This window comes from Notolepis coatsorum, assembly GCF_963971535.1.
Source record: "Notolepis coatsorum genome assembly, chromosome: 3".
NCBI lineage: Eukaryota > Metazoa > Chordata > Actinopteri > Aulopiformes > Paralepididae > Notolepis > Notolepis coatsorum.
The window spans coordinates 34,046,109-34,070,952 of NC_140167.1; the positions used below are offsets into that span (position 1 = coordinate 34,046,109).

Sequence of the window (24,844 nt, forward strand, 5' to 3'; positions counted from 1 at the left end):
GAGCAGAAATACGCATTTTTCTCCACGTGATGATTTTAAATGGGTGTGTGGTCCTGGAGTTTTTCACGCCTCTTCTCAAATATGAAGGAAAATTGCTAGACGCATGAGTGCACGACTGCAGAAATTAACGGCCACAATTCATCCTGTGCTTTGAGCTGGAATGTCTAAAGTCCTTTCTGTGGCTTCACTGATATTATAAATAGGGAAACAGCAGAAGAAACTCTGTCTGAACACTCATTAATGTCCGCCGCGGCGAAAGCCTAGAGGACGGCCACGGACCGCAGTGTTTTTAAAAGCCCAACAGCCAACCTTAGTGAATCGGAGAAATAATCGCTTCTGGTTTCATTGGGGTTTGTTTGGTGTATGGATATATGGGACATTCCTGAAGCTGTCTGGAAAAAAGGACTTATAGGATTCATAACAACAACTTTTGGCTGAACATCAGTGATTCACACCATGCAAAATGCCATTTTCATCTATGTCAGAATTGTATGTAATAGACTTTGTTTTCACTTATTCGGTATATTGAACCACATCAAGCCCTGCCCTCTTTTCTTGATCCTCCAATCACAACTGTTTCCCTTTGTCCGAGGCTCTCCCTGTCCTTTATTGTGATTATTATTTATTTTGCATAATCTCGTATGCGTCTCTTTTTTTGCTGCTTTGTAAAGCGTCCTTGGGTTTCTTGAAAGGTGCTATATAAATCCAAGCTATTATTAAAAGAGGGCGGGGCTTGATATAGGTCAGTTGTTATTCAAATTAATGGCTTACTATCACTGTCCCAGGATAATGCCAGGATTGGAGATGAGTTTATGAGGCAGATCCAGTCAATAGCGGCCTACGTTCCCTACATGACCTGTCCTGGAAACCACGAGTATGCATAGTAAGTCTCTCTCTCTCTCGCTCTCGCTCTCGCTCTCGCTCTCGCTCTCTCCCTCTCTCTCTCTCTCTCTCTCTCTCCCTCTCTCTCTCTCTCCCTCTCTCCCCCCCCCCCCCCCCAAATCATTTATCCTTATCTTTCGGGGATGTGTGATCAACAGCCCAATCAGACTTGGGATCCACGACAAGTGAGCGCAGCCTGGTCCACCCGAGAGAGGTGGTCTCATCTCTGGCAGCTTTAAATGAACCCTGGAGCTGTTCATTAGAAGTGAGGACGCAATCGGACAAAAGAGGAGATAATAATCAGGAAATAAGAGGTGCACCGTTTTCCAGAACTGAGTTCTTCACAGTACTTATCAAATTTCCGTATATAACAATTACAGGAACGATTTTGCCATCATTGACCTCAAAGAATCATGTTTGCAATCATTTACATAAATTCCCACTCAAATGTTTTGCTAAAGTGAATGTCGTATCAGTACGGTTTCATTTGCCAATGAGTCCAACGACTTTGTTACTGGACAAATACTATTTGCATCTCTTATCGAAGATCTTTACTTTTTGCTTCAGTGTCTTCAAAATATTACTTTTTTATACTAAACAAATACATAATACAATTAATTACCAACAGTGGATTGGACAACCTAAATAGCATTTTGTAAGTAAGAGTGGAGATGGTTCCATTGGTTTGTTAGGATCAAAACTTTGGTCCAATAAATGGCCAACATGCAGGATTACATGACCCCGTCTACAAAGCACATTTGTCAATTAGCAATAGTACGTACGGTATAACCAAACTAATGAAAAACTGCGACGAAAACGAGAATACCACTTCTGATTCAGACCGCTTCAAAACATGGCGAGAGCTCTCTCCCTTTTTTCCACTCTCCCCCTTAGTTCTCTCCTATTAAGGACACACACGTGTACACAAACAGGACAAACACGCGTGTGCACACATGTGTACGACACATTCGGCGTGTTGTTTAAAGACGACAGTGTTTTTTAACCGAGCGCACGGTGAGTCAACATGTCTTGCTGCTTCCCATTACCTAACTCTTTCCTCCTCTTGTACATTTCTCGTCACATTCCATACAGGTCACACGTGATCGACGGCAATACTATTATTAACAGATTTTTGGAGAGAGGCGACGGTACATTCTGTATTTCAAATTTTTGGTGGAGGGGACTGCCAGACACAGACGAGATGTATCCACAATTGCCTACTGTAACTGCGAGGCGGGTGGTGGGTGAAGCTCAGAAAAACAAGCGTTCTCGGTCAACCGCAGCTTTTCCACTGTACAAAACACTTTGGTCTGTCGAGAGCGATTCACTGTACCATCGCAGCAGATGGGAGCTATTTCAGTGTCTCATGGCTGGATTGGCGTCAGGAACCACCAACATCTAAACAAGTTCACGTGCTCCAAAACAAACACTTAACACACTTAGTGGGACCTGGGAAGGATCGTCTCGCCCCGGAGAGCCCCCCCCCCTCCCCACAACACCCGGTTGGGAACTTTGTGTTTTGAGAACTGTTTTGTTCTTTGTTCACTCATCTTGAGTCATTGCAAAAAAGAAAAAAATTCTTCCTGACTTTCTTTTGTGTTCATCTTTGTTGACACTTGACAGTAAATGGTGAAATATACGGGAAAGTGAGGAGAGATGAAAAACAACGTTGCACGAGCGCCAGGAGTCAAACCCACAGCCATAAAATGACATGGTTGCACACTAACTGGTGGAGCTAACAGGGACTTTAGGTTTAAGACTTTAGGTTTTAAGTGCTGGAGTTATATTAATATATTGAGATTACTTAACGTTGCACCGCTATCCGTCTATTAACTCCATCTCGGGGGTTTGTCCTGCTCCTCCGGATGCATACGCCACCTTCTTAGCCCGGCAGTTCGCTCAGTTCCACAATTCTAGCCCCTGATATCTTGGTTGAGGTTTTCAACCCGCTGGAATATTCGCACGAGGAGAACAAAGCTTTAACAGGCTCAGAGGCCCCAGACGTGTGTAACTTATGTTAAATTCATAGCCCATCTGCTATAGTTGATCGTGTGTGTGTGCGTGCCGTGTGCGCACATTTGCTTCATGAAGGATATAAAACAACCGTCCTATTTCTGTGGCCCCGGTATCCTCAGACAGTCCCTGCCTGGACCCGTCCCTGGCTGTCTGTAATTCGCCGTACCACCTGGCCTTAATTAAGGAGCTGCTAACAGTAGTCTGTTTTGCTTGGCCACGCCACCTGATATTAGAACCCCATATCAACAACCACCAACTCACTGCATTGCATAAGCGGGGGTCTCGTACCCCTGTCTCTCACTCTCTCTCTCTCTCCTACACAGTACCTATGTGTACCACAGTGTTTGTTTTCTTCTGCGGGGAGCACCATTTAAGAACCCAAATCTCCCAGCAGCTGGATTTCCTTCCTCTCTTTCCAGCCTCAAGAGCGACCAAGTAAAAAGGCAATTGAAACGGCCATGACCACAAAAGTCAGTCAGCATTCCAACAGCGTGAGGCCAGCGGGTCCACATGAGATGCTAAGGCCCCAATCAAGACCGTCTTTGTTCTCCCGGCACAATGTATAGATAATCTGGTTCTCAGAGTGAATGGGAAGTGACTGTTGCCATTTGAGACAATCGCCTGTGACGTGTGTTAGCGATACTCAACGTTTCCTGCAGGCTACACTGGTTTCTTTAATTTCTGCCTGGATTAAGTGGGCATCTTGCAGGCTCAAGGCTCATCAGTAGATGAAAGGGCGGATTTGATTCTCTGGGGAGCCATCCTGTTGAGTTGGTTTAATCGTCAGCCTGCCCCTATTGCATATGACGTCCCCAACCCTCGGAAAAAAACATCCCCCGCAAGATTTGTATCTCAACAGTGTATTTTCATGGAAACACAAACATGCACATGGAGACATGTGTGTTTTGGAGGTCACGGGGAGCGACTAACAAGTTATGCTACGCTGCCGTAACGCAGATTAATGCCACAAACAGAAGCGTATCATATTTTGGAGTTGATCTGATTTTCCACCGCTGTAATGGAGTAAAAAAAAAAAAAAAAAAAGGAAATGTCTTAAGCTCCAATCGTACCCCCCCCCCCCCCCCCACAAGACAAGACAGATTTTTATCACTCCGAATTCCTAGAAAGTTCTGCGTATTACTCTACTAAATAATCTTGATGGCTCCCCTCCCTTTCCCGCTGCCCGGGGGCTTCTAAATGTCAATTGTGGGAAGTATAATAGGTGTGCTGTCTGGAGATAGGGAGGCCCCTGGGGCTCATGTCCTGTAGTTCCAGCACCAGCTACCCCTGCGTTTACTGGTTCTCTGGCGAACCACAAGATGGAGGTGTGGACCTGGGAACATGTGACACGGTGCTCCATGTCTTCTTTTTTTGTATTAGACCAATAACAACTCCTGTTGTTGCAATCTCATGATGACCTCTCTTTGCGGCGGAGTATGGCTTTAGTTTATCCAGCGTGAGTTAGGACTTAATAATCGGTTATTATTTATGAATTAATTTATTTTAGGATATGATAGTGAAAATGAGGACAATAGAACATTTTTCGATGCATCAATCCTCTCTTGAGGATTGGGGCAGTTTGAATTTATAGCTGATGTGTAAGATCGGCGAATGATAGGCAGTGATAGGCAAATCCCTTTTTGGTTACCGTGATACCATGGTCTTTTTTCGTGTGCGTCTGCAAAGGCTGCCTTGAATGATCACTGATCACAAGCTGACGTATGACCAATTATATCCCTGGCCTCAGACATTATTTTCATCTTAACCTCAATGTCTACAGAGAGCGCTGGTGTCGTTCATTTTGGACTTATTCAGCATTAGCAAAGGCCTCCCTACGGTCCTCTTCTCCTGACCCTGTCCCCCGGCCTTTGACATCTGACCTCTGTACTTCTCTGGTTACCCCCAACGCTACATTAACCCTGTCTCATGACCTTTAGGCCCAGCGTCATCCACCCAGGGATTTCTGCGCTGTTCCACTCGTCTTGGCGGGTACACTGCCTGGCGCCTCGTCTCTCTCACATGCGATAGGGAAGCAATCATCCCCATCACCTAGCTATGTTAATGGGCCGAGGAGGAGATTGGCTCCCACTTTTATAGCCAAATTAAAAGCCGTACAAATAAAACAGGCTTCAGGATTAGAGTTTGGGAGAGCTTTCCTAGGAAGACTTTCCCTTCCTTTTTGTGTGCTGTGTATCAACACCGGTTTGGCCAATTCTAATATTTGGACATTGGCACATGATTGAGTGGATTTGGAAACGAGTGTTCTTTTATATACGCACATGTCTGGAGTTTCGGGTGTGTTTAGGATCATCTTGTCTTACAGGAAGCGTCTGCGTGTCCTGATCTCGGGAGCCTGGTGTGGCGTGTTTTTTGGGTTGAAAAATGAGCAGCGGTCAAGATGGTGTCAGCGGTAGACAGAGTTGATTACCACAAGCGTCCTGTCATATCTTAGTAACGCAACCGCTGATATCCTGGCTACTGCAGAGAGCCGGTGTAACGTCTAAGTCTGTTTTTTTAATGTGCGCGTCTGAAGCAGCCCGATAGCCATGCCTATCCCATGGCCGGTTTTTAAACGTGAAAATTAAACACTGGTGAAAGTGGAGGGGGATAACAAAAGGAATGCGCTGAGGTTGGCCGGTAATTCAACAACGGTTGTATGATATCTTGAACCCACCTTAAGGAATGGAGCCGCACTCTATTCTGAAGATGTTTGCAGTCTATAATTAGCTCTGTTTATGAGCGCTTGGCACAGCCTCCGCTAAATGATAGAGAGCAGGACCCTGTGGTGCTAATTGGCGTTGTCTGGATATTTTCGGCAGGCAGATTGCATGGTCCCATGCATCTCATTAGCTCTCGCTTCTGTCTCCTTGTTTGTCCACAGCAACTTCTCTAACTACAGGAACCGCTTCAGCATGCCGGGCGACACTGAGAGCCTATGGTACAGGTAAGACCAGGAGGAGAAACATTAGTGCTATTTGGATGATGTGATATTTGAGCTGTTTTAATGGTTGCTCTTCTCTGGGAGGAGGAGGGGCTTTGAAGTCCTGCGCTTGAGTAGGTGAAATAACCACGTACGCAGGTTTTAGTCGATGGAAGAATGCCATGAAAAGTGGACATTAGTTGAACCCAGTGCTAGGAAGAAAGAGAGCATTATTTTTTCCATCAGAGGCCCGTATGAAGTATCATGTGAAAGTTTACCATAACTCCTGCGGTATTTAAGTAGCCATTAATGAGCTGAATCAGCCATGCCTGGAGAAACTGGCGACAGAGTTGAGTGGAGCCCCCCCCCCTCCCCCTGTCCTCCTATCTGAGGGGTATGTCGGGACGGCACAAAGGAGCTATACATCCCGCCCCGGTGGCTGAGTCACAGCGCTACTACAGGGCCCGTTCTCTCAGGCAGTAAGATAATACCCCTGCAAGACCACAGGCCAGCTGCCCGCTCTTCTGTCTCTTGGCAGGCCTGTTGGGTTAGGGCCCCTTCCGTCACGTGCATCAGACAGTAGGAGCGAGGGGAGCCTGAGGATGCCTGGCTACTGGATCTGGGATCTGGAACACCATGACCACTAGTATAGGAAACCATTCTGTCCGTGACACATGTACACACACACGCACGCACACACACACACACACACACACACATACAGATACACATACACATACACAACAGACACATACACAACAGACACACACACATACACATACTGTACACATAGCTACACACACACACACTCACTCACTCTGGGCCTGTCAGAGAACTTGTCCAGGTCTCTCAACCAGTTACAATAAATCTTGTCAACATGCCCAAATCCCTCTCTGACAAGAAAAACAAGGCAGTAAATTTGTGTAAATGATTGAGAGGTCACAACTGGGAGTTATGGATAATTTAGATCTGGCACGTCATCAGTGGCGGTGTAACAAGCCGATCCGCGGATTTAGTCTTGCGGATTTCTCTGCACGTTGGTGTTTTACGAGAGTATTTTCTTACACTCTCAGAAAGCCCAGATGAGGTCTGCCGCTTTGTGCCTGGACTTTACGCGTGTTTGCGTTAGTAGGTCAAGGCTCTCCATCATTTCTTACGGTGTGCATCTTCCTGTCGACAGCTGGGACGTGGGACCCGCCCACATCATCTCTCTCAGCACAGAGGTCTACTTCTATCTGGATCTCGGCCAGGAGCTCATCCTCAGACAGTACAAGTGGCTGAGCAAGGACCTCGAGGTGAACACCCCCTGTTTAATAACTCAACACAACAAACGTGTTTATGTGAGAAACCAGCGTCCGGTCATGAGCGAACATTAGTGCACACACACACACACACACACACACACACACACACACACACACACACACACGTCACACACATACACACACACACACACACACACACAGACACACACACACACACACACACACAGAGACACACACACACACAGAGGCGTGCACATACATTACACACAAACTCATACTTCCTTCTCTGTCTCATTGTCTCATCTCAAGGGTCACATTGTTTTTCAAAATAATTGAACCCTGTCTCGCTTTCTCTATTCATCTCTGTCTCCATCTTACTGTGCCTCCACAAGTGGCTCATTATCTTTCAAAAAATAATACCATTGTCTCCCTTTCTCTTTGTCTCCAGTGTCTCTTTGTCTCCACACATGCATGCACACACACACACACACTCACTCACTCACTCACTCACTCACTCACTCACTCACTCACTCACTCACTCACTCACTCACTCACTCACTCACTCACTCACACTCTCTCTCTCTCTCTCTCTCTCTCTCTCTCTCTCTCTCTCTCTCTCTCTCTCTTGGCTCCTCTTCCCTATAGGAGGCCAACAGGCCAGAGAGCAGAGCGCTGCGTCCATGGATCATCACCATGGGACACAGGCCCATGTACTGCTCCGATGACGACCAGGATGACTGCACCCAGTTTGACTCCTATGTACGTACAGTCCAATAAACAGTGAAATAAATAGAGCTCACTCTTTTTTTTCATATTTATTTCACTCTCTTCACTCTGTCTCATTTGATCCATTTCTCACAATCTCCATTCTGTCAATTCCTCACGAGTCTTATTTGATCCATTTGTCATATTCTCATTCTAATGATTTCTCATAGTCTCATTCTGCCAATGTCTCATAGTATATATACTATCCATTTCTTCTCGTTCTATCTGTTTCTCAGTGTGCTAATGGCACTTTTAGCGGGATGGAGATTGAGAATGTGATCAATCATCAATATTGAGTGTTAAACGTTGCCAACGCTAGAACGTAGCCATGATAATAGTCTACTGACCATGTAGAAGATGTACGTGTCTCTCAGTGCTACTGTTACATAGTGTTATAGCCAACAAAAACAGGCCATTAAACATGAAATATGGCGTGCACTGCATGAACCAGACTGTATATCAAGAGATTGTGACAGGTAGATGTGAGGAGACATGTGAGCAGATGAGGAGATAAGAGAGGGTCCGTACTGCTTGTGCTCAGCACAGCCACGGTGGCACGGCTCGCATTCCTGCTCAGTTCATGCTTCCAATGTGACTACCGATAGTGGAAAGTAGACTCATTAATTACACCAGTTACTGTAATTGACCTGTGTCAAACCCTGCCCTCTTTTCTTGACCCTCCAATCACAGCTGTTGCCTTCCGAGTTGCTTTTGTTCTTTTAAATGTCTGTACTTCTGCTCAAGTGATTTATGCCAAAACAAGTTTGTTATTGTATATAACTGTTCAGTTATAAAAAAAAAAAAAAACGAATAAAATTGGGGCACCACGGTGGCGCACCACGTAGCTGCGCTCGCAGTGTAATCGCAGCGTCCGGGGTTCGAATCCGGCCTGGGTACCTATGCTGCATGTCCTCCCCATCTTCACCCAACTTTCCTCTCTGCCTGTCCTATCTTCGATAAAAGCTGTAAAAATGCAATAAAATAAAATCTTCAAAGAAATGTAAATATATATATATATTGGTGTGAGGAATAAATGTACAGCCCCCCCCCCCCCCCCCACAAAGTAGTACAGTAACTAAGTACTACTCTTTTCCATAAATCTTTTTTCCACATCTGATCTGGAACTCTCAATTAGAGCAATTTTTTTTCCCGTTTTTCATCGTTCTCGCAGAGTACAGTATATGTGGCAGTCTGTCATTGTACATCGTGTGAAGGAACAGCGTGTCCATATCTTTAAAGGCTTTACTGTGTTACATAAAGGAATTAGCCAAATCCGTTTCCAATGTGACCACAGATAGTGGAAAGTAACTAATTAATTACACCTATTCTAGTTACTGTAATTGACCTGTGTCAAACCCCGCCCTATTTTCTTGATCCTCCAATCACAACTGTTGCTTTCCAAAGGTGCTTTCAATGTCTGTTCTTCTGCTCAAGTGATTTTCTTAACTGTTTACATAATGTAACAAGCATTTTTATTAAAGGAACATGCCAACATTTTGGGAAATTAGCTTACAGTCTTCTCCAGACAGATACAAGAAGATAGATACCAGTTTCCTCTCTGTGCGTTCAGTAGAAAGCTATCTGGCTGCATGTTAGCCTAGCTTAGCACAATGAATGGAAGCAGACATGACCGGTTAGCCTAGGCATTGTCCAACTAACACCTCTCCCGGTCATGTCCGCTTCCATTCATTGTGCTAAGCTAGGCTAACATGCAGCCAGATAGCTTTCTACAGAACGCACAGAGAGGAAACTGGTATCTATCTTCTTCTCTCTCTCTTCCCAAATGTTGGGGTGTTCCTTTAAGCATTGGGTTGATAATGCCTATTTAAATATTTGAAAGATTATGCCAAAACAAGTCAGTTATTTTATATAACTGTTTAGTTATACACATTTTATTGGTATGAGGAATACATGTACCACCCCCCCCCCCCCCCCCCCACACACACACACACACACACACACACACACTCCATTTCCATTTCTGGGGGAACCCACTTTGGCAGCCTATCGTTGTACATGGTGTGGAGGAACAGCGTGTCCATATCTTTAAAGGCTTTACTGTGTTACGTAAAGGTATTAGCCAAATCTATTTTCTGCTGTGTTGCCGGACATTTTAATTGCCGCCTGTGGAAGACCTGTCTCATCACTCCCCCTAAAGCACATGGATCTGGGCACGCCGTCGCAATCGCTGCAATTTGGATCTAATGCTTTCCATTTGGACCTGTTTCACTCCGCACTTGGCTTCACCGTCGAGTGAGGTTGGCATGGGGCATGTCGGGGTTCCAACGGCTAGGGTTTCAGATGCTAACTCTCTCTCTCTCTCTTTATTTATTTATTTCTTTCTTTAAATTTTTTTTTTCAGGTCCGGTTGGGGCGGAACGATACTGAACCGCCAGTCCCAGGTCTGGAGGATCTATTCTTCCTCCACGGTACGGTCCCTGCTTGATGACCTCACTCACCGACTTTGTGCTGCTGATAGGTGTTCTGCTCATAAATGTACCCACTGAGACAGACCAAATTCCCACTACTTGGGGAGAGTAGAGCAAATCCAAACGGACAGCCTTTATTACAAAAGCAGGCGGTTTGGTCTGGCCGCCATCCCGACAGCCTTTCTCCAAATGTTTTTCCTGTATTACATTTCTACAGGCCTTTAATCTGAATGGTTCTGCCAGCAGTGAAAGATTCTGGGAGCTCCCGCCACAAGCGTCCAATCGATAGCTGAGACATTTCTAAATTAAAACACAGGAGATGAGTGGATAAGCTATGGCCATCTGCGCTTTGATTCTTCATCCTCAGTTGACCCGCAGTTTTTTTTCTATATATATATTTTTTATCTGCACACAGATGGCTTGCTATAAATAATAACTGAATGTTATTAAGGACGCTTTGTCAAATTATGAAATGTCTTCTCTAGGGGTGGATTTGGAGCTGTGGGCACACGAGCACACGTATGAGAGACTGTGGCCTGTTTATGGTGACAAGGTCAGTTCCCACGTTAAATACATTCAATTATTTGTCTATTGTCAACATTAAGACCGCCAAAGAGACCACCTATCCTCCTCTCTCTCCAGGTGTATAACGGAAGCACTGAGGAGCCTTACGTGAATCCCAAAGCCCCGGTACACATCATCACCGGCTCCGCTGTAAGTAACACCGTGTGACATCACATCAATACCTTCAGACGAGCAACATCGGGGCACGTAATGTTCCTCTCGGCTCGTCTGCCCCGGGAGCACGACGGCACCAGCTGCTCTGATGCTTGAGTGTTGATCTGATGTGACGCTCACCAGCGCAGGCCTCGCTTCATCATCCAGCCACAGAGGCATCAGTCACTAGCATACCAGAGTGCGGTCAGGCCCCCACACAGAGAGCAGAGCCATGGCTGTAAATGTCACACTGGGCCGCATGGAAGGAATCATAGAGAGGCACGTGGCTCACCACTAACGCAGGGCTGAGAAGGTGCCTGCTGAACTGGCTTAATCACTGTTTGTTTCCCTCGCAGCGCTGAGAAGGTGCCTGCTGAACTGACTTAATCACTGTTTGTTTCCCTCGCAGGGCTGAGAAGGTGCCTGCTGAACTGACTTAATCACTGTTTGTTTCCCTCGCAGCGCTGAGAAGGTGCCTGCTGAACTGACTTAATCACTGTTTGTTTCCCTCGCAGGGCTGAGAAGGTGCCTGCTGAACTGACTTAATCACTGTTTGTTTCCCTCGCAGCGCTGAGAAGGTGCCTGCTGAACTGACTTAATCACTGTTTGTTTCCCTCGCAGCGCTGAGAAGGTGCCGGCTGAACTGACTTAATCACCGTTTGTTTCCCTCGCAGCGCTGAGAAGGTGCCTGCTGAACTGACTTAATCACTGTTTGTTTCCCTCGCAGGGTTGAGAAGGTGCCTGCTGAACTGACTTAATCACCGTTTGTTTCCCTCGCAGGGCTGAGAAGGTGCCTGCTGAACTGACTTAATCACTACTTGTTTCCCTCGCAGGGCTGAGAAGGTGCCTGCTGAACTGACTTAATCACAGTTTGTTTCCCTCGCAGGGCTGAGAAGGTGCCTGCTGAACTGACTTAATCACTGTTTGTTTCCCTCGCAGCGCTGAGAAGGTGCCTGCTGAACTGACTTAATCACTGTTTGTTTCCCTCGCAGCGCTGAGAAGGTGCCTGCTGAACTGACTTAATCACTGTTTGTTTCCCTCGCAGCGCTGAGAAGGTGCCTGCTGAACTGACTTAATCACTGTTTGTTTCCCTCGCAGCGCTGAGAAGGTGCCTGCTGAACTGACTTAATCACTGTTTGTTTCCCTCGCAGGGTTGAGAAGGTGCCTGCTGAACTGACTTAATCACTGTTTGTTTCCCTCGCAGGGTTGAGAAGGTGCCTGCTGAACTGACTTAATCACTGTTTGTTTCCCTCGCAGCGCTGAGAAGGTGCCTGCTGAACTGACTTAATCACTGTTTGTTTCCCTCGCAGCGCTGAGAAGGTGCCTGCTGAACTGACTTAATCACTGTTTGTTTCCCTCGCAGGGTTGAGAAGGTGCCTGCTGAACTGACTTAATCACTGTTTGTTTCCCTCGCAGCGCTGAGAAGGTGCCTGCTGAACTGACTTAATCACTGTTTGTTTCCCTCGCAGCGCTGAGAAGGTGCCTGCTGAACTGACTTAATCACCGTTTGTTTCCCTCGCAGGGCTGAGAAGGTGCCTGCTGAACTGACTTAATCACTGTTTGTTTCCCTCGCAGCGCTGAGAAGGTGCCTGCTGAACTGACTTAATCACCGTTTGTTTCCCTCGCAGGGTTGAGAAGGTGCCTGCTGAACTGACTTAATCACTGTTTGTTTCCCTCGCAGCGCTGAGAAGGTGCCTGCTGAACTGACTTAATCACCGTTTGTTTCCCTCGCAGCGCTGAGAAGGTGCCGGCTGAACTGATTTAATCACTACTTGTTTCCCTCGCAGGGCTGCAGGGAGAGGACCGACCTGTTCAACCCTAACCCCAAAGACTGGAGCGCCTTCCGCAGCACGGACTACGGCTACACCCGCATGCAAGTCGTCAACTCCACCCATCTGTACCTGGAGCAGGTCTCTGACGATCAGGTGAGCACTGAGGGAAGAACACGCTTGGATGCATACATGCCATGTGACCCCAGGGAAATTAAACTATCTGTATCTGCAAATGAAAGTTAAGTGTGTGCGTGTGTGGGTGTGGGACGCTTGCGTACGTTTGTGTGCGTGTGTACCGGTAATGTCCATGCCTGTGTTCTCAATTGTCAAGATTTCTTCTTCGCCTTCAACCGCTAATCATTACTGTGTGCCATCTTGCTGAGTCAAAGCACGTGCAAAGTCAGTTACTGTAAAACAATACATGCATCAGTCTGCCAAGTGGATTAATAAAAAAGTACAGAAAGAGAGGATGTGTCAGCAGCACTTGACTTGATACTCTTCATGTGTCACAACACGTAACAGCAGAGGCTTGTCTCTCTCTTCCAGTATGGAAAGGTGATTGACAGCATCTGGGTGGTGAAGGACAAACACGGCTACTCCGCCTGGTTCTGAGGACGCCTGTTGGGGGTTTTGGATTCCACGACTGCGCTGGAAATGCACTTTAAAGTCCAAGTCGCTCTCTGCAGAGTCTGCACTTTGAAGTTCAAGTCATCCTGCAGAGTCTGCGGTTTCTGCTGCTATCGGACCAATTACACACGATGTTATTCCTCCAGCATGGAAACGGCATTGCAGATCCGCGGTCACAGAGGGCTCGTCCGTCAGTGGTCCACGTGCTTCAAATCAGGGAGACGAATCTTCACATTTCATACCCTGTCCGTTATGATTTATACTGGTAACCTTCTACCGGTAACTTTCCTATTAGGAACTCTAGAAATGCTGATGAAATAGATGGATCCCACCAGATCCCAGGTGGAGATCCATAAAACACCCTAGGATAGAAACACCTCACATGTTTAAAAGTCTGCCTGATTGTAACAGACACAATAAGAGCCAAAGATCAAATGATGGAACGTTTTTTTTATTTTTATTTTTTTTCACTTTTTTTTTTTTTTTTTTTTGGAGATATCAATCCGTTTTCATGAGGAAATGCCAAATAAGTTTTGATTTGTTTTGATTTGTAATGTTTTGCTATGTGAACAATGTGAATGTGAATCACCGGCACAGGTAAGTCTTTTACTTTTTAAAGGGATGTTTCACTTTAGTAGAACATATCAAGTTTCCGCAGTCTTTCTACAAGTAAACTAGTGACCACTGCTGTCCCTGTTGTCCACTGTCAACATCACCATTCCTCCCAGGTGTCAGGCTCCTCATTCACTTCCATTCATCATACTTCTATATAAACAAACTACTGCTGTGCACATTTCAATAAAAGAGACAATTCTAAGTCAAAGGTACGTGTTTGCTTTGACATTTGATGTGTCTTGATGTATTACCTTTGAAAAATAAAAGCAGAGCCGGTCAATTTGTAACATTCTGAGTAAAGTTGGTCAAACTACACCTCATGTGAGAAATATACATTTTAAAATGCCCACATTAGTTCGTAGAAACAAGTACCTTTGACACAGAAGTAGAAGTATGATATTTAGACTAGGTCTCCAAAGTGAATGGAAGTGAATGAGTGGCCTGACCCCTGGGAGGAATGGTGGTGTTAACAGCGAACGACAGCAGTGGTCACTAGCTTACTTGTAGATGCTCTTACTGTAGATAAGAGGTAATGCCGATGAAGTGAAATATCCCTTTAAATGTGCCATTTGCTTGGTTCATTGTCTCCTAAACAATGCCCTGTAAACAATGTTTGTTATGAGTCTCAATAAATCCTGCTTTGTCTACAGTTCCATCTGTCAGGTGAGTTCATCCACGAGCAGTGTGGTCGCCACAGGGCCCCTCGGGGCCAAAAGACGGGACTCCTGTAACTCTAAACCTGTCCCTGGGTCTCCCCCTCGCCTCCAAACTAATGGACAGTCTGGACCTGGCAAGCACCAGGTCCCATCCTACAGTACGAACCTTGAGAGCAACGTGTTTCATTGCGGGAAAAGCCTGGAAATGCACTTAAACAGATCGGGTCTCCCTTGTATCACTCGATCAAGATAACAGATTCCTCCCTGGCAAATCAAGTCGGGACACTGCAACCCTTAGCTGACTTGTCCGGTGTTTTCACCTATCGGAGCAGACGGAGGTCTAGCAGACGTACACACTGTTACATAAGCCTGGGGATGCTTGTGGTTTGGGCAGATGTAGACTGGTGAAAAAGTGTTGCACATGCCATGAATCACACAGCTATTGTGGTATTAATTGGTAATAGCAGTAGGCTGCTGCCTGAGGTGGATACTGGCAGACGACCAGTGCATCTTAAGTGTGTGTTTGTGTGCGTGCACGCCTGTGTTCTCACTTTTCAAGTTGTCTTCAGCTCCAACCTCTAATCATCACTGTGCATCAGCCAATTGTTTTGATGCGGTATAAACAAAGTCGGTGACTGTATAACAATACATCCATCAGTCTGACAAGTGGATTAATAATAGAAAAGTACAGAGAGAGAGCGTGTCGGCACTTTTAGTGATTACCCTTAATGTGTCACGACACGCCCTGTAACAGCTGAGTGAGCTACAAGAGACCCGCGGTACTTTCATGAATGTAGTCGGGTATCGGACAGTAGCAAGTTTGTAAGACTAGCCACGTATTCGCGAAACTTCGCCCCCACAGCCGCCACGTTACACTCACGTGTCTCTCTGGTGCGCCTACCTACTGTTAACTGCCAGTTTAACTCTGTCTCATTAAAGTATCTTTGGAAAAGTCCAACAACACTGCGTTCCTAACCTTTGACCTCCCGCACGCTGCCCTCGGAATATTGCGGTAACCCCGTTGAGCGAGAGGCTGGTGGCGCTGGGGCGGAGACAGCAGAGAGTGGAGGGGGCTGCTGGGGTTATGCGCCGGGCAGATTGAATTTATAACCTTAGTGAAACGTCGTATTTGTTTACAGTGATTAGGCTAGTGATCACATTTATAATGCTATAAAATCTTGGCTGTTTTTCCAGTCAATAATCTAGGCCATGTGCAGTGTATGATGCATTTAGAAGGGCCTTCATGTACTCTACTGTGTGTCTCATACCAAAACAAAACAGCAGACCGGCTTAGCAAGCACAAAGTCACATGGCATACACGTTTCTTTGTTGTGGAGGACTTCATGCGAGTTTTGTGGGAACCGCTTGAAGAGAAAAAAGATTGAACGCAATCCAGAAAAAAAAGAAGCTGAGTGAAAATAACATGTCACTTCAGATCGCATGCCTATGCTGAAATACGATGTGCTTATTACTGTCCATGGTAGAGACAGCAGGTTTGCGGTATCGTGGGTTAAGGGTCTTTGTTGACAGAAATTTATTCTTGGGACAGGGCATCTCAACACGTCTAACCCTCTAACCCCTGTCAGTCACTCTTTAGAAAAAGGAAAAAAATCGGGGTCAGAGGTTAAATATTTGTTTGCTCATCTCCATAAAACTCACTTTGAAGAGTTGCATGTTCACATGTTCAGAATCAAAGCAAGCTCGTGAAACCCCCCCTGCTTTTCACAGTCTCCCTGATAGTGTAGTCCATTTAGTGTGTTTAGCCCGTGTTGCAAGAGGTCAAGGAGATCCGGGGCCTTCTCAGATAGCACTCCTTGCCTAGGAAGCTGAGAGGGTCCCCCTGCTGTTTTGCTTGTCTCAAATGAACTGGCTGGAATTTACCTTGTTGGCCCTCATCGCTTGGCTCTGGAATCCATTAACAGGCCTGGCTCCTGAGTTATGATAAACTGTGTAGGTGCGTTCCACTGTCCTATCTGACTACCGCCCTTCCTGAGACCTTGATAAGACCCGACTACCGCCCTTCCTGAGAGCTCGATAAGACCTGACTGCTGCCCTCTCAGAGACCTTGATAAGACCGGTATTGCCTGCCCGCAATAACTTTGCAGGCACATTCATTTGTACTGACCGATCGATACTGTAGCTAAACACCTCCTCTATCCCCCGGGTAGTGGGATCGGCAAACCCAAGCAGAGATGAACTCTGTAGACCACATGGAGGGCTGGGAAGTGGAATGTCTCCTTTTATTTAAAGAAAACAGCACATTCTGCTAACAACACTCAGTTGAGTCTTCCTCACTAAGACTCCACGGCTTATTTACACTGTTTATCTTTTTTTCAGCAGCATCTTGAGTAGCTAGTTATTCGTCCAGCGACGTATTCCCCCAAGGAGGCTTCTGTGTGGTATTTCTTTTTCCATGGGAGATCAAGAGACGGGGCTTGATCCAGGGCTGAACTGTGGAGACTGATGCGTAATGAATCCAAGGCCTCAGATGTTGCTCCTCGGGGGAGATTCCATCAACTGAGAGACTCTGTGTGCTGCCAGCACCACTGCGCCACCGTTCAGCCGCCTCAGCCCACTACAAAGACCGGCTGCACATCCCTCCTCCCATGTCTGCCAACCGTAGATCTCTCTTTTCAAACACCACAATGAATTACAGGACCCAGGAATGTGGCATTAACCGAAGGAATCGCAGCAGCGAGCATGCTTTGAACGCGCTTATCCACCACAGTAAATCTGGAACAAACGTGGTTGCAGGCTCTTTGGAAGTGTGGCCGTTTTTCAAGTCGCAGGGGAAATAAACAACACATCTTTATCACCCTAAACAAAAAATGTCAAGGGATGTAGATTTGTCTGGGTGGCGGGGGGTTAATGGAAGATGTATATTATTTCTGGAGACGTGGGCGGGAGGTGGCCCAGGACAGAATAACAGAAACGGAGTCCCGGTGTGGAGGTGGGAGATGGAACACAATGGGGGAGTGGAATAGCACGTGTCCCGTCTCCCCCCACACGCACATGGCTGTAACTTCAATGCAAGAGAGAGAGAGAGACATGTCTAGTCTCAAAAGACCAGCTTGGATTGATTGATCTTCAACATATGCAAATTGTTAGCGCAAGCGGCACCTACTGTAGCGGACAGTGTGCAGGCATGAGGCGTGTCGGAGGAGCGCTGAGTCCTACATGGTAACCTTTAGCTTCGACTGGGGAAGGAGTTGCATGCAGATGCATGTGTAGCATCAAATGAGACTGCATATATTATATATTGACCTTTGCCTCCTCGACATGTTCTCAAGGAGGCAAGGCCAGAACTTGGACTAACCCACCTCCAACCCCCCCCCCCCCCCCCCCCCCCTCTTGAGGGATCATTTACATTGTACAGATGTCCGTCTCCATGCGGTTCTGACCGCTCGCCAGTGTTGGGAAAGTTCACTTTCTACATGAACTAGTTCAGTTCACAGTTCACACATTTTTAAATGAACTAGTTCAGTTCATAGTTCATAATTCAAAAAACCTTTTTCAATACGTTGCTGCAAGCTATTATTTGTAAAGATTATTGCCACAACCCATATAGAACCACAGACAGCAATCAGAATACTGGCATTTCCATCACACTGTGATTATTTGTCAGTGTTTCCCCTACCATTGCCTTGAAGGGGCGGCCCGCGTCTGCGTAACGAGTCTCTCTCCGCCCGTCCCAAATCTGGCACACCTTTGAACGAAGTTATACTGTGATAGAGCGCTGAGAATGAACGTGTTCACAATTACGTTAATCTAGCGGAAATACAGTACGCTCAGTTCGCGTTCGCCCAAAATATGAACGAGTTCATGAACGATCGTTCATTGAACGCGTTCAGGTACATCACTGCCGCTCACCAGGCTGCTGCTCCGAGGCAGAATGATGACTGAGCATCTGAGGCACGACACCCCACAGCCAGGGATGCAGCGATGAAGAGAAGAAATGCAGGTCAATCACTGGACAATCAGAATCAACCCATGCAACAAGGACCACCGGTACAGACCCCATGCAGACCCCCTGCTCCAGGCAATTGAACAATGTACAGTAAGAGAGGTTCTCGCCCTAACTCTCATCAATGCCCTATGTGGGTCACATCAATCTCCATACTCCAAGGAGCAGTCCTGAAATCGTTTGGCAGGCCAAACTGTGAGACTCCTCCCTCAGTCTGCAGGAACTGGAAGTGTTGGCTTGTGCCAAGGGGCACACATTCAACTCATTAATTTTGAGCCCTGACATTCGCAGGTCATCAGGGGCTAAACGACAGCGGCGGGGTATGCTACCAAATAGGCTGCAGTTGGCAGGCCACAGCGGGGCTCGCCTCCAGAGTATAGAAGGTCCCCGTCGAGGTCCAGTTCAGCGGCCTCCTTCGTTTTCGGCAAACAAAGTTGTCTGAGGCTGATCCGTCTGTCTGCAACACACGGTACAATGAACGCTCCACTGTGCGACTGCACCGTATGCAGTGACTGGAAAGTTCTCTATAGTGAACGACTAGGAAAGAATGTACCGGTAATGATTATGCGGAGCTGTTGTCACATAATTGGAGTCGGTCAACGTGAAGGGATAATTACTGGGCCAAAAGTAATTTTTTTTATGTATTAGCTCCTAACATTATTGTTTAGTAAACATTTTGTTGTGAAAATGTCATGCCACCTATTATACAGTAACAGAAGGTGAACACACCTCGGCAACCAGAAAAGGTGTCACGATTTGCACCGTTATTAACCTGTCTTATATAACTCCCGTTTAAAGTGCTTTTCAAACCTAACTGATGTGTAATTGCACATCGATACATATGTTACTACTACAGTGTATTGGAATATCGCACAGTGGTACTGTACAGATCCAAGGCCCGCCGCCGCTCGAGACCTCTAGGTCCGCCGGGACGCCAGGATCCAAATCAACCAACATTCCCACAGTTGTGGACATAGGTACGGCAAACGGAACAGTCCGGCTGGCGCTCCTCACAGGTTGGCACCAAACGGCCAGGGCTTTCACAGAATGCCACAGAGAACAATGCCAGGCTTGTTACGCCTTCTACCCTCAGTCCTCAAAACTGTCGCCCCTGCCAGGCAGTCACTCCGTCTCCCCTAGCTTCGTTTATGTTATGTTCTCACATTTGGCGCAAAACATTGTAGAGACATTTCATTGGTCGGAACGTTGCTAACCTGTCGATCCGTGTCCACTTGTCAGATCTACTTTACCGCGGAGTGCCGTTTTGCGTTGAGATGAACGGTCTCTCTATGGTTTCGGGTACAAAACCGACCCCTCTATCTGCGCTTGAGATCGGAGCTCTGGTAAGGGAGAGGTCAGTGGGTGGTTTACATGTCCGGAGGGATACAGGGGTAATACAAGAGGCCTCGTAAGTCTCAGATTTTAAAGCAATTTAGATACTGTAGGAACGGAGCGATAAACACTTGTGATGGATGCTGCGCAGTAAAAAGGGTTACAGCCCCTTTAAAACATCAGTCATCCCACAGAGTCCCGAGCACGTGCAGTGGCCGCACTTCACTCTCCTCGCATTGGAGAAACAAATGGAGTGGTGGAAACCACAGGTCCTTTGGGCTTTTCAAACACTGCATGGCTGCTGCCTCCATTCCGCGCGACGCTCACCAACGGCTAAAGCGGACCCAGCGGCGTCCAAAGGAAGCCATTTAGCTCTATGAGAGTGTTATGACAAGGGTTATAACCCGGTGCCAGACGGTTAGGCCATGTTTCAACACCTTGTTTCCTGTGGGGAATTGATACTGGATCTCTGCTTGGCAACTTCAGCAGTATCCACCAGGCTACTGGCAGGGGCCAGTGGCCTGTGATGGATCTCTCTGAGCTTTGGTCAAAATGACTGAATGTAATTACCTCTGCTTCTCTCCTTTCCCCCCGAGGTGGAAGGTCCAGTGCTGTAGACCTGTCATCTCATCTCCATTGACAAGTTCACATGCTAACAGAGGAGTCCTTCATACAGGCTGAGAGGACAGTGATGATCACTCAGACTGATTCAAACCACCCGCAAGTGCTTTGTATGGGGCCCTCGTCTTGGCACTGGTTGGATGGATGGGGGTAAGGCTGAACAATACTGTAAAAAGAAAGGTTATTGTGATTATTGTGATGGATATTGCAATTGCAATATACTTCACAATATTAGATGGAAGGAAAATCGTTGTCATTCTCATTTTCATCGAAAAACATTTTGAACATATTTATTTGGCGACGGTCGTCTGGTAATTGTAAGGTTCCAGTTCGATTCCGGCTCCTCCCGGCAGCGTGTCGAAGTGTCCGCAAGACACTTAACCCCTAACTGCTCCCCATAAGCAGGTTGGCACCTTGCATGGTTGCCTCCACCACTGGTGTGTGTGTGTGAATGGGTGAATGTGAATGTGAGCCATAAGTTATAAAGCACCTTGGAATAGAAGCACTATATAAATGCAGTCCATTTAAATAAGAATTATCATGGTGTGATTTTAGCTTTTTTACCAATAGTAGAATAGGATTTGTAGGCTGGGACATCTCTGCAGCACCACAATACTTAATTTAGAATGGTATTTTGATAGACATCGGTCCTTTGTGTGTGTGTGTGAGAGAGAGAGAGAGACAGTGTGCATGTATGTGTGGGGGCGTGAGGAGATGTTTTTCTTTTATATCAGAATCAAAGACACTTTATTAATAAAAAAACAAAGAATGTAGGGGGTCGTGATGACGGTACAGAGACATTCCACAAGTCGCAGGTCTCACAGTATCACAGACACAACCTGGTCTCACAGTATCACAGGTCTCACATGATCACAGTCACAACCTGGTCTCACATTATCACAGTCACAACCTGGTCTCACAGTATCACAGACACAACCTGGTCTCACAGTATCACAGGTCTCACAGTATCACAGTCACAACCTGGTCTCACAGTATCACAGGTCTCACAGTATCACAGTCACAACCTGGTCTCACATTATCACAGACACAACCTGGTCTCACAGTATCACAGACACAACCTGGTCTCACATTATCACAGACACAACCTGGTCTCACATTATCACAGACACAACCTGGTCTCACAGTATCACAGACACAACCTGGTCTCACAGTATCACAGACACAACCTGGTCTCACATTATCACAGAAACAACCTGGTCTCACATTATCACAGACAACCTGGGCTCACATTATCACAGACACAACCTGGTCTCACAGTATCACAGACACAACCTGGTCTCACAGTATCACAGACACAACCTGGTCTCACATTATCACAGACACAACCTGGTCTCACAGTATCACAGACACAACCTGGTCTCACAGTATCACAGACACAACCTGGTCTCACATTATCACAGACACAACCTGGTCTCACAGTATCACAGACACAACCTGGTCTCACAGTATCACAGACACAACCTGGTCTCACATTATCACAGACACAACCTGGTCTCACGGTACACAGGGACGACACAACCACAACAGACTGACATCACTACATCAGTCTATGAATGTAGTACTTTGTACATCTGTTTTGCAATAAGGTTGTGGCTTCATGTGTGCGAGAGAGAAGATAGAGTGACAGGTATTGAAAGCCGTCTCCGTCCTCACTGCAACATATCGGGGCTGTAAAGGCAATCATCCTGGGAGAGAGTGGGTATCTGGTGTTGTTTCTGAGAATGTGCGATCATGATACGACTGCCTTGCTCGTGACAGCAAGGTGGTTTGGGTGTTTATGGAGAGTTCAGAAATCCAAGAAAGGAATGCCCATTCATTGAATGTGGTCCTTCAACCCTACTCTCTTCACCAGCCTGATGGGACAGACAGACGGACGGGACTGAACGACTGACTCACTGCAAAAACACAGATGTCTCAAATCATAGGACAGAAAATATTCAGGATTATCTGTCCAACAACAACAGGCGGCTGAATTGTTAGAGCACCTTGTGTCCTTGGTCGCGCTGACACTGGAGAGCCGGGACTCAGACAGATAGGTATGTCCCCCTGTCTGGACACCGAATGGCTGCTTTAACGTCTGTCCACCTGCCCAGGCGTCCGGTCAGGATTAGGCAAAGATGTGCTGTTATTGCTGTGTTATTCATGGACAGATGGAGTCCAGCTGTATCGGTGCTTTATGGATACAGTAGGTTATATTGTGACTAGAGTGCTAGACGGTGTACTGTAGAATTTTTTTTTATTAAGAGGGGAGTCTGAAGTAGCCAATATACCAGTGCTTCGGTAATGTGCTGTAATTGTAAGAACAGCTTTTACTGAATAGAGGATTTAATTTAATGATTGTGCAAATAAAAAGTGATTATGTAACCGTTTATTTCAGGATCCACACCAAAAAAAAGAACGAGAAGAAAACCACACGTCAAATCACGTCACGCCCCTGGTGATAAGAGAAACTGATGCTTTGGTTTTTGGACCGCGTTTGGCCCCGCAAGGAGCAGAGAATTAAGCTAACAAAAACACAGCTCATGGTGTTTGTCTACCTTACAATAAAAGCGTGTTTGACCAGCCTTTAAATAGGCCTGCCATGGACAGTGGATCTGGGCAGATTGGAAGCAAATCATCCGATGGCGGGGGGAAGCGTTTCTTTTCGTGCTGCCACACACTGGCTGCTGGAGGAGCCTGTTTAAATAGCCCCAGATTGAAAGACTTAATGGTCACGCTGACAGCAGCCATACGAGATGTAGTGTCTAGTGAGGGTGATGGGGTTGTGGTGAAGAGGGGGAGCGGGAGTCGTATTAGTGGAGGAGAGAGAGGGGAGGGCGATGTTGTGGCTGCCCTCTGCTTATGTAAACTCCAGGGAAAAGAAGGTTTGGGAGATCCTGTAAAAAAAAAATAAGAACTTCACTGTTTGTTCTAATAGCAAACCAAAACCAACTAACGGGGCATAGGATCCCAGCGTACCGAGGCGGCCCAAGGTGTTTTTCTCGTTTCTGATGTTTGCTTTAATGTCACCTCAATTAAAATGTGGGAAAGTGGATACAGTGCAGCACAGAGCTGCGTTAAAAGTGAATTTTGTGTTTTCGTAAGGTGGTGGGCGAGTTTGGATTACATCCCAAATATCGCCGTACTTGTGTTTTGGAATATATTTGCGACTGAGTGATTTCCTCCCACCCAGAAGCTGCTCACACGTGCTGGACACGTGCTGACGGACAGGCCCATTTCTTGCCATATGCGGACTATGCGGTTGCATAGGGCCCCGGAAGCCACCAGGGGCCCCCTAAAATGCCATACTTTAATAATAATTATTATTATAAGAAAAAAAATTTATTCACTCAATACACTGTATACTGTATATATATATATATATATATCCTGTAGGGATGTAACAAATCATAAGCTTAAAAGAGGTCACCGATAGGCTACTGCTTATGACCGCAAGTGGGCGTTTCTTTATAAATAAAAAAGAAATACATAAGTAGCTTACTGACTCAAATGTAGTTGCATTTTCAAACTTTATTTAACTTTAACTTTATCTTAAATAGTTCCATTTAAATTTAAATTGCAATATTGTAAGTCAGAAATGTAAGGAAAATGCAGTATCTGTCTCATTTATGTGCATTTGGGAGATGTTATAATGCAGATTCGGTAAATCCTGTAAGTTTTCAGGAGTTTCTTGATGTAGTGTTTCCTATTTATTATCATTTTCTGTCATTGCTGGGGTCAACTTGTTTGATTTGATGTTTGATTTGAATTTGTGAGAAAAAAAAAGATATATGTTTTTTTCATGGATCTACAGTAGCCTCTTTTCCTCTTAACACTATCAGTGTCGGCCGTGTTTTCCTTTTTACCCCCTTGAATGCCATCATCCACTTCAATGTTAGCGTTAAAAATGCATAATCTATGTTTTAAATTATGGCTATGTGTCTAATCTGCCCGTCGCTTATCAATGACTTGTTTGCAGTCAACATTGTCGAAACGGATTGTTTTTTAATCGGTTCATATACTTTTTATAGCATTTTGAAAAGCTATCGTTCTCTCGAAAATTACCGGAAAATAGAAAGATTCCCCCATAAACGGCATTTATTGGAATATTCTCGAATACACTAGACACATTGTCATTTGTCGGCCTATTTATGAATCGTTTTTCAAAAAATGCTAGATTATCGATAGTATATGTGTACTTATGCACGCTATAGAAGCGGGCTGAAAAATCTATTCTCTCATTTCCTCAACATCACACATACG

At 46.0% G+C, this 24,844-nt stretch overlaps 1 protein-coding gene across 4 annotated transcripts in view; it reads left to right on the forward strand.

Annotated features, from left to right (window-relative positions):
• acp7 (acid phosphatase 7, tartrate resistant (putative)) overlaps positions 1–14,638 on the forward strand; it is a 23,960-nt gene extending 9,322 nt beyond the window's left edge. For all 4 annotated transcript variants that reach the window (XM_084310136.1, XM_084310135.1, XM_084310138.1 and 1 more), the window contains 9 exons: positions 786–883; positions 5,780–5,842; positions 6,999–7,113; positions 7,729–7,842; positions 10,211–10,277; positions 10,763–10,830; positions 10,920–10,991; positions 12,782–12,919; positions 13,313–14,638. In XM_084310136.1, coding sequence (XP_084166262.1) covers positions 786–883; positions 5,780–5,842; positions 6,999–7,113; positions 7,729–7,842; positions 10,211–10,277; positions 10,763–10,830; positions 10,920–10,991; positions 12,782–12,919; positions 13,313–13,378 — 801 coding nt within the window. In that variant the 3' untranslated portion in view covers positions 13,379–14,638. The remainder of the gene's footprint in view (positions 1–785; positions 884–5,779; positions 5,843–6,998; positions 7,114–7,728; positions 7,843–10,210; positions 10,278–10,762; positions 10,831–10,919; positions 10,992–12,781; positions 12,920–13,312) is intronic.
• The last annotated feature ends 10,206 nt before the right edge of the window (positions 14,639–24,844 follow it).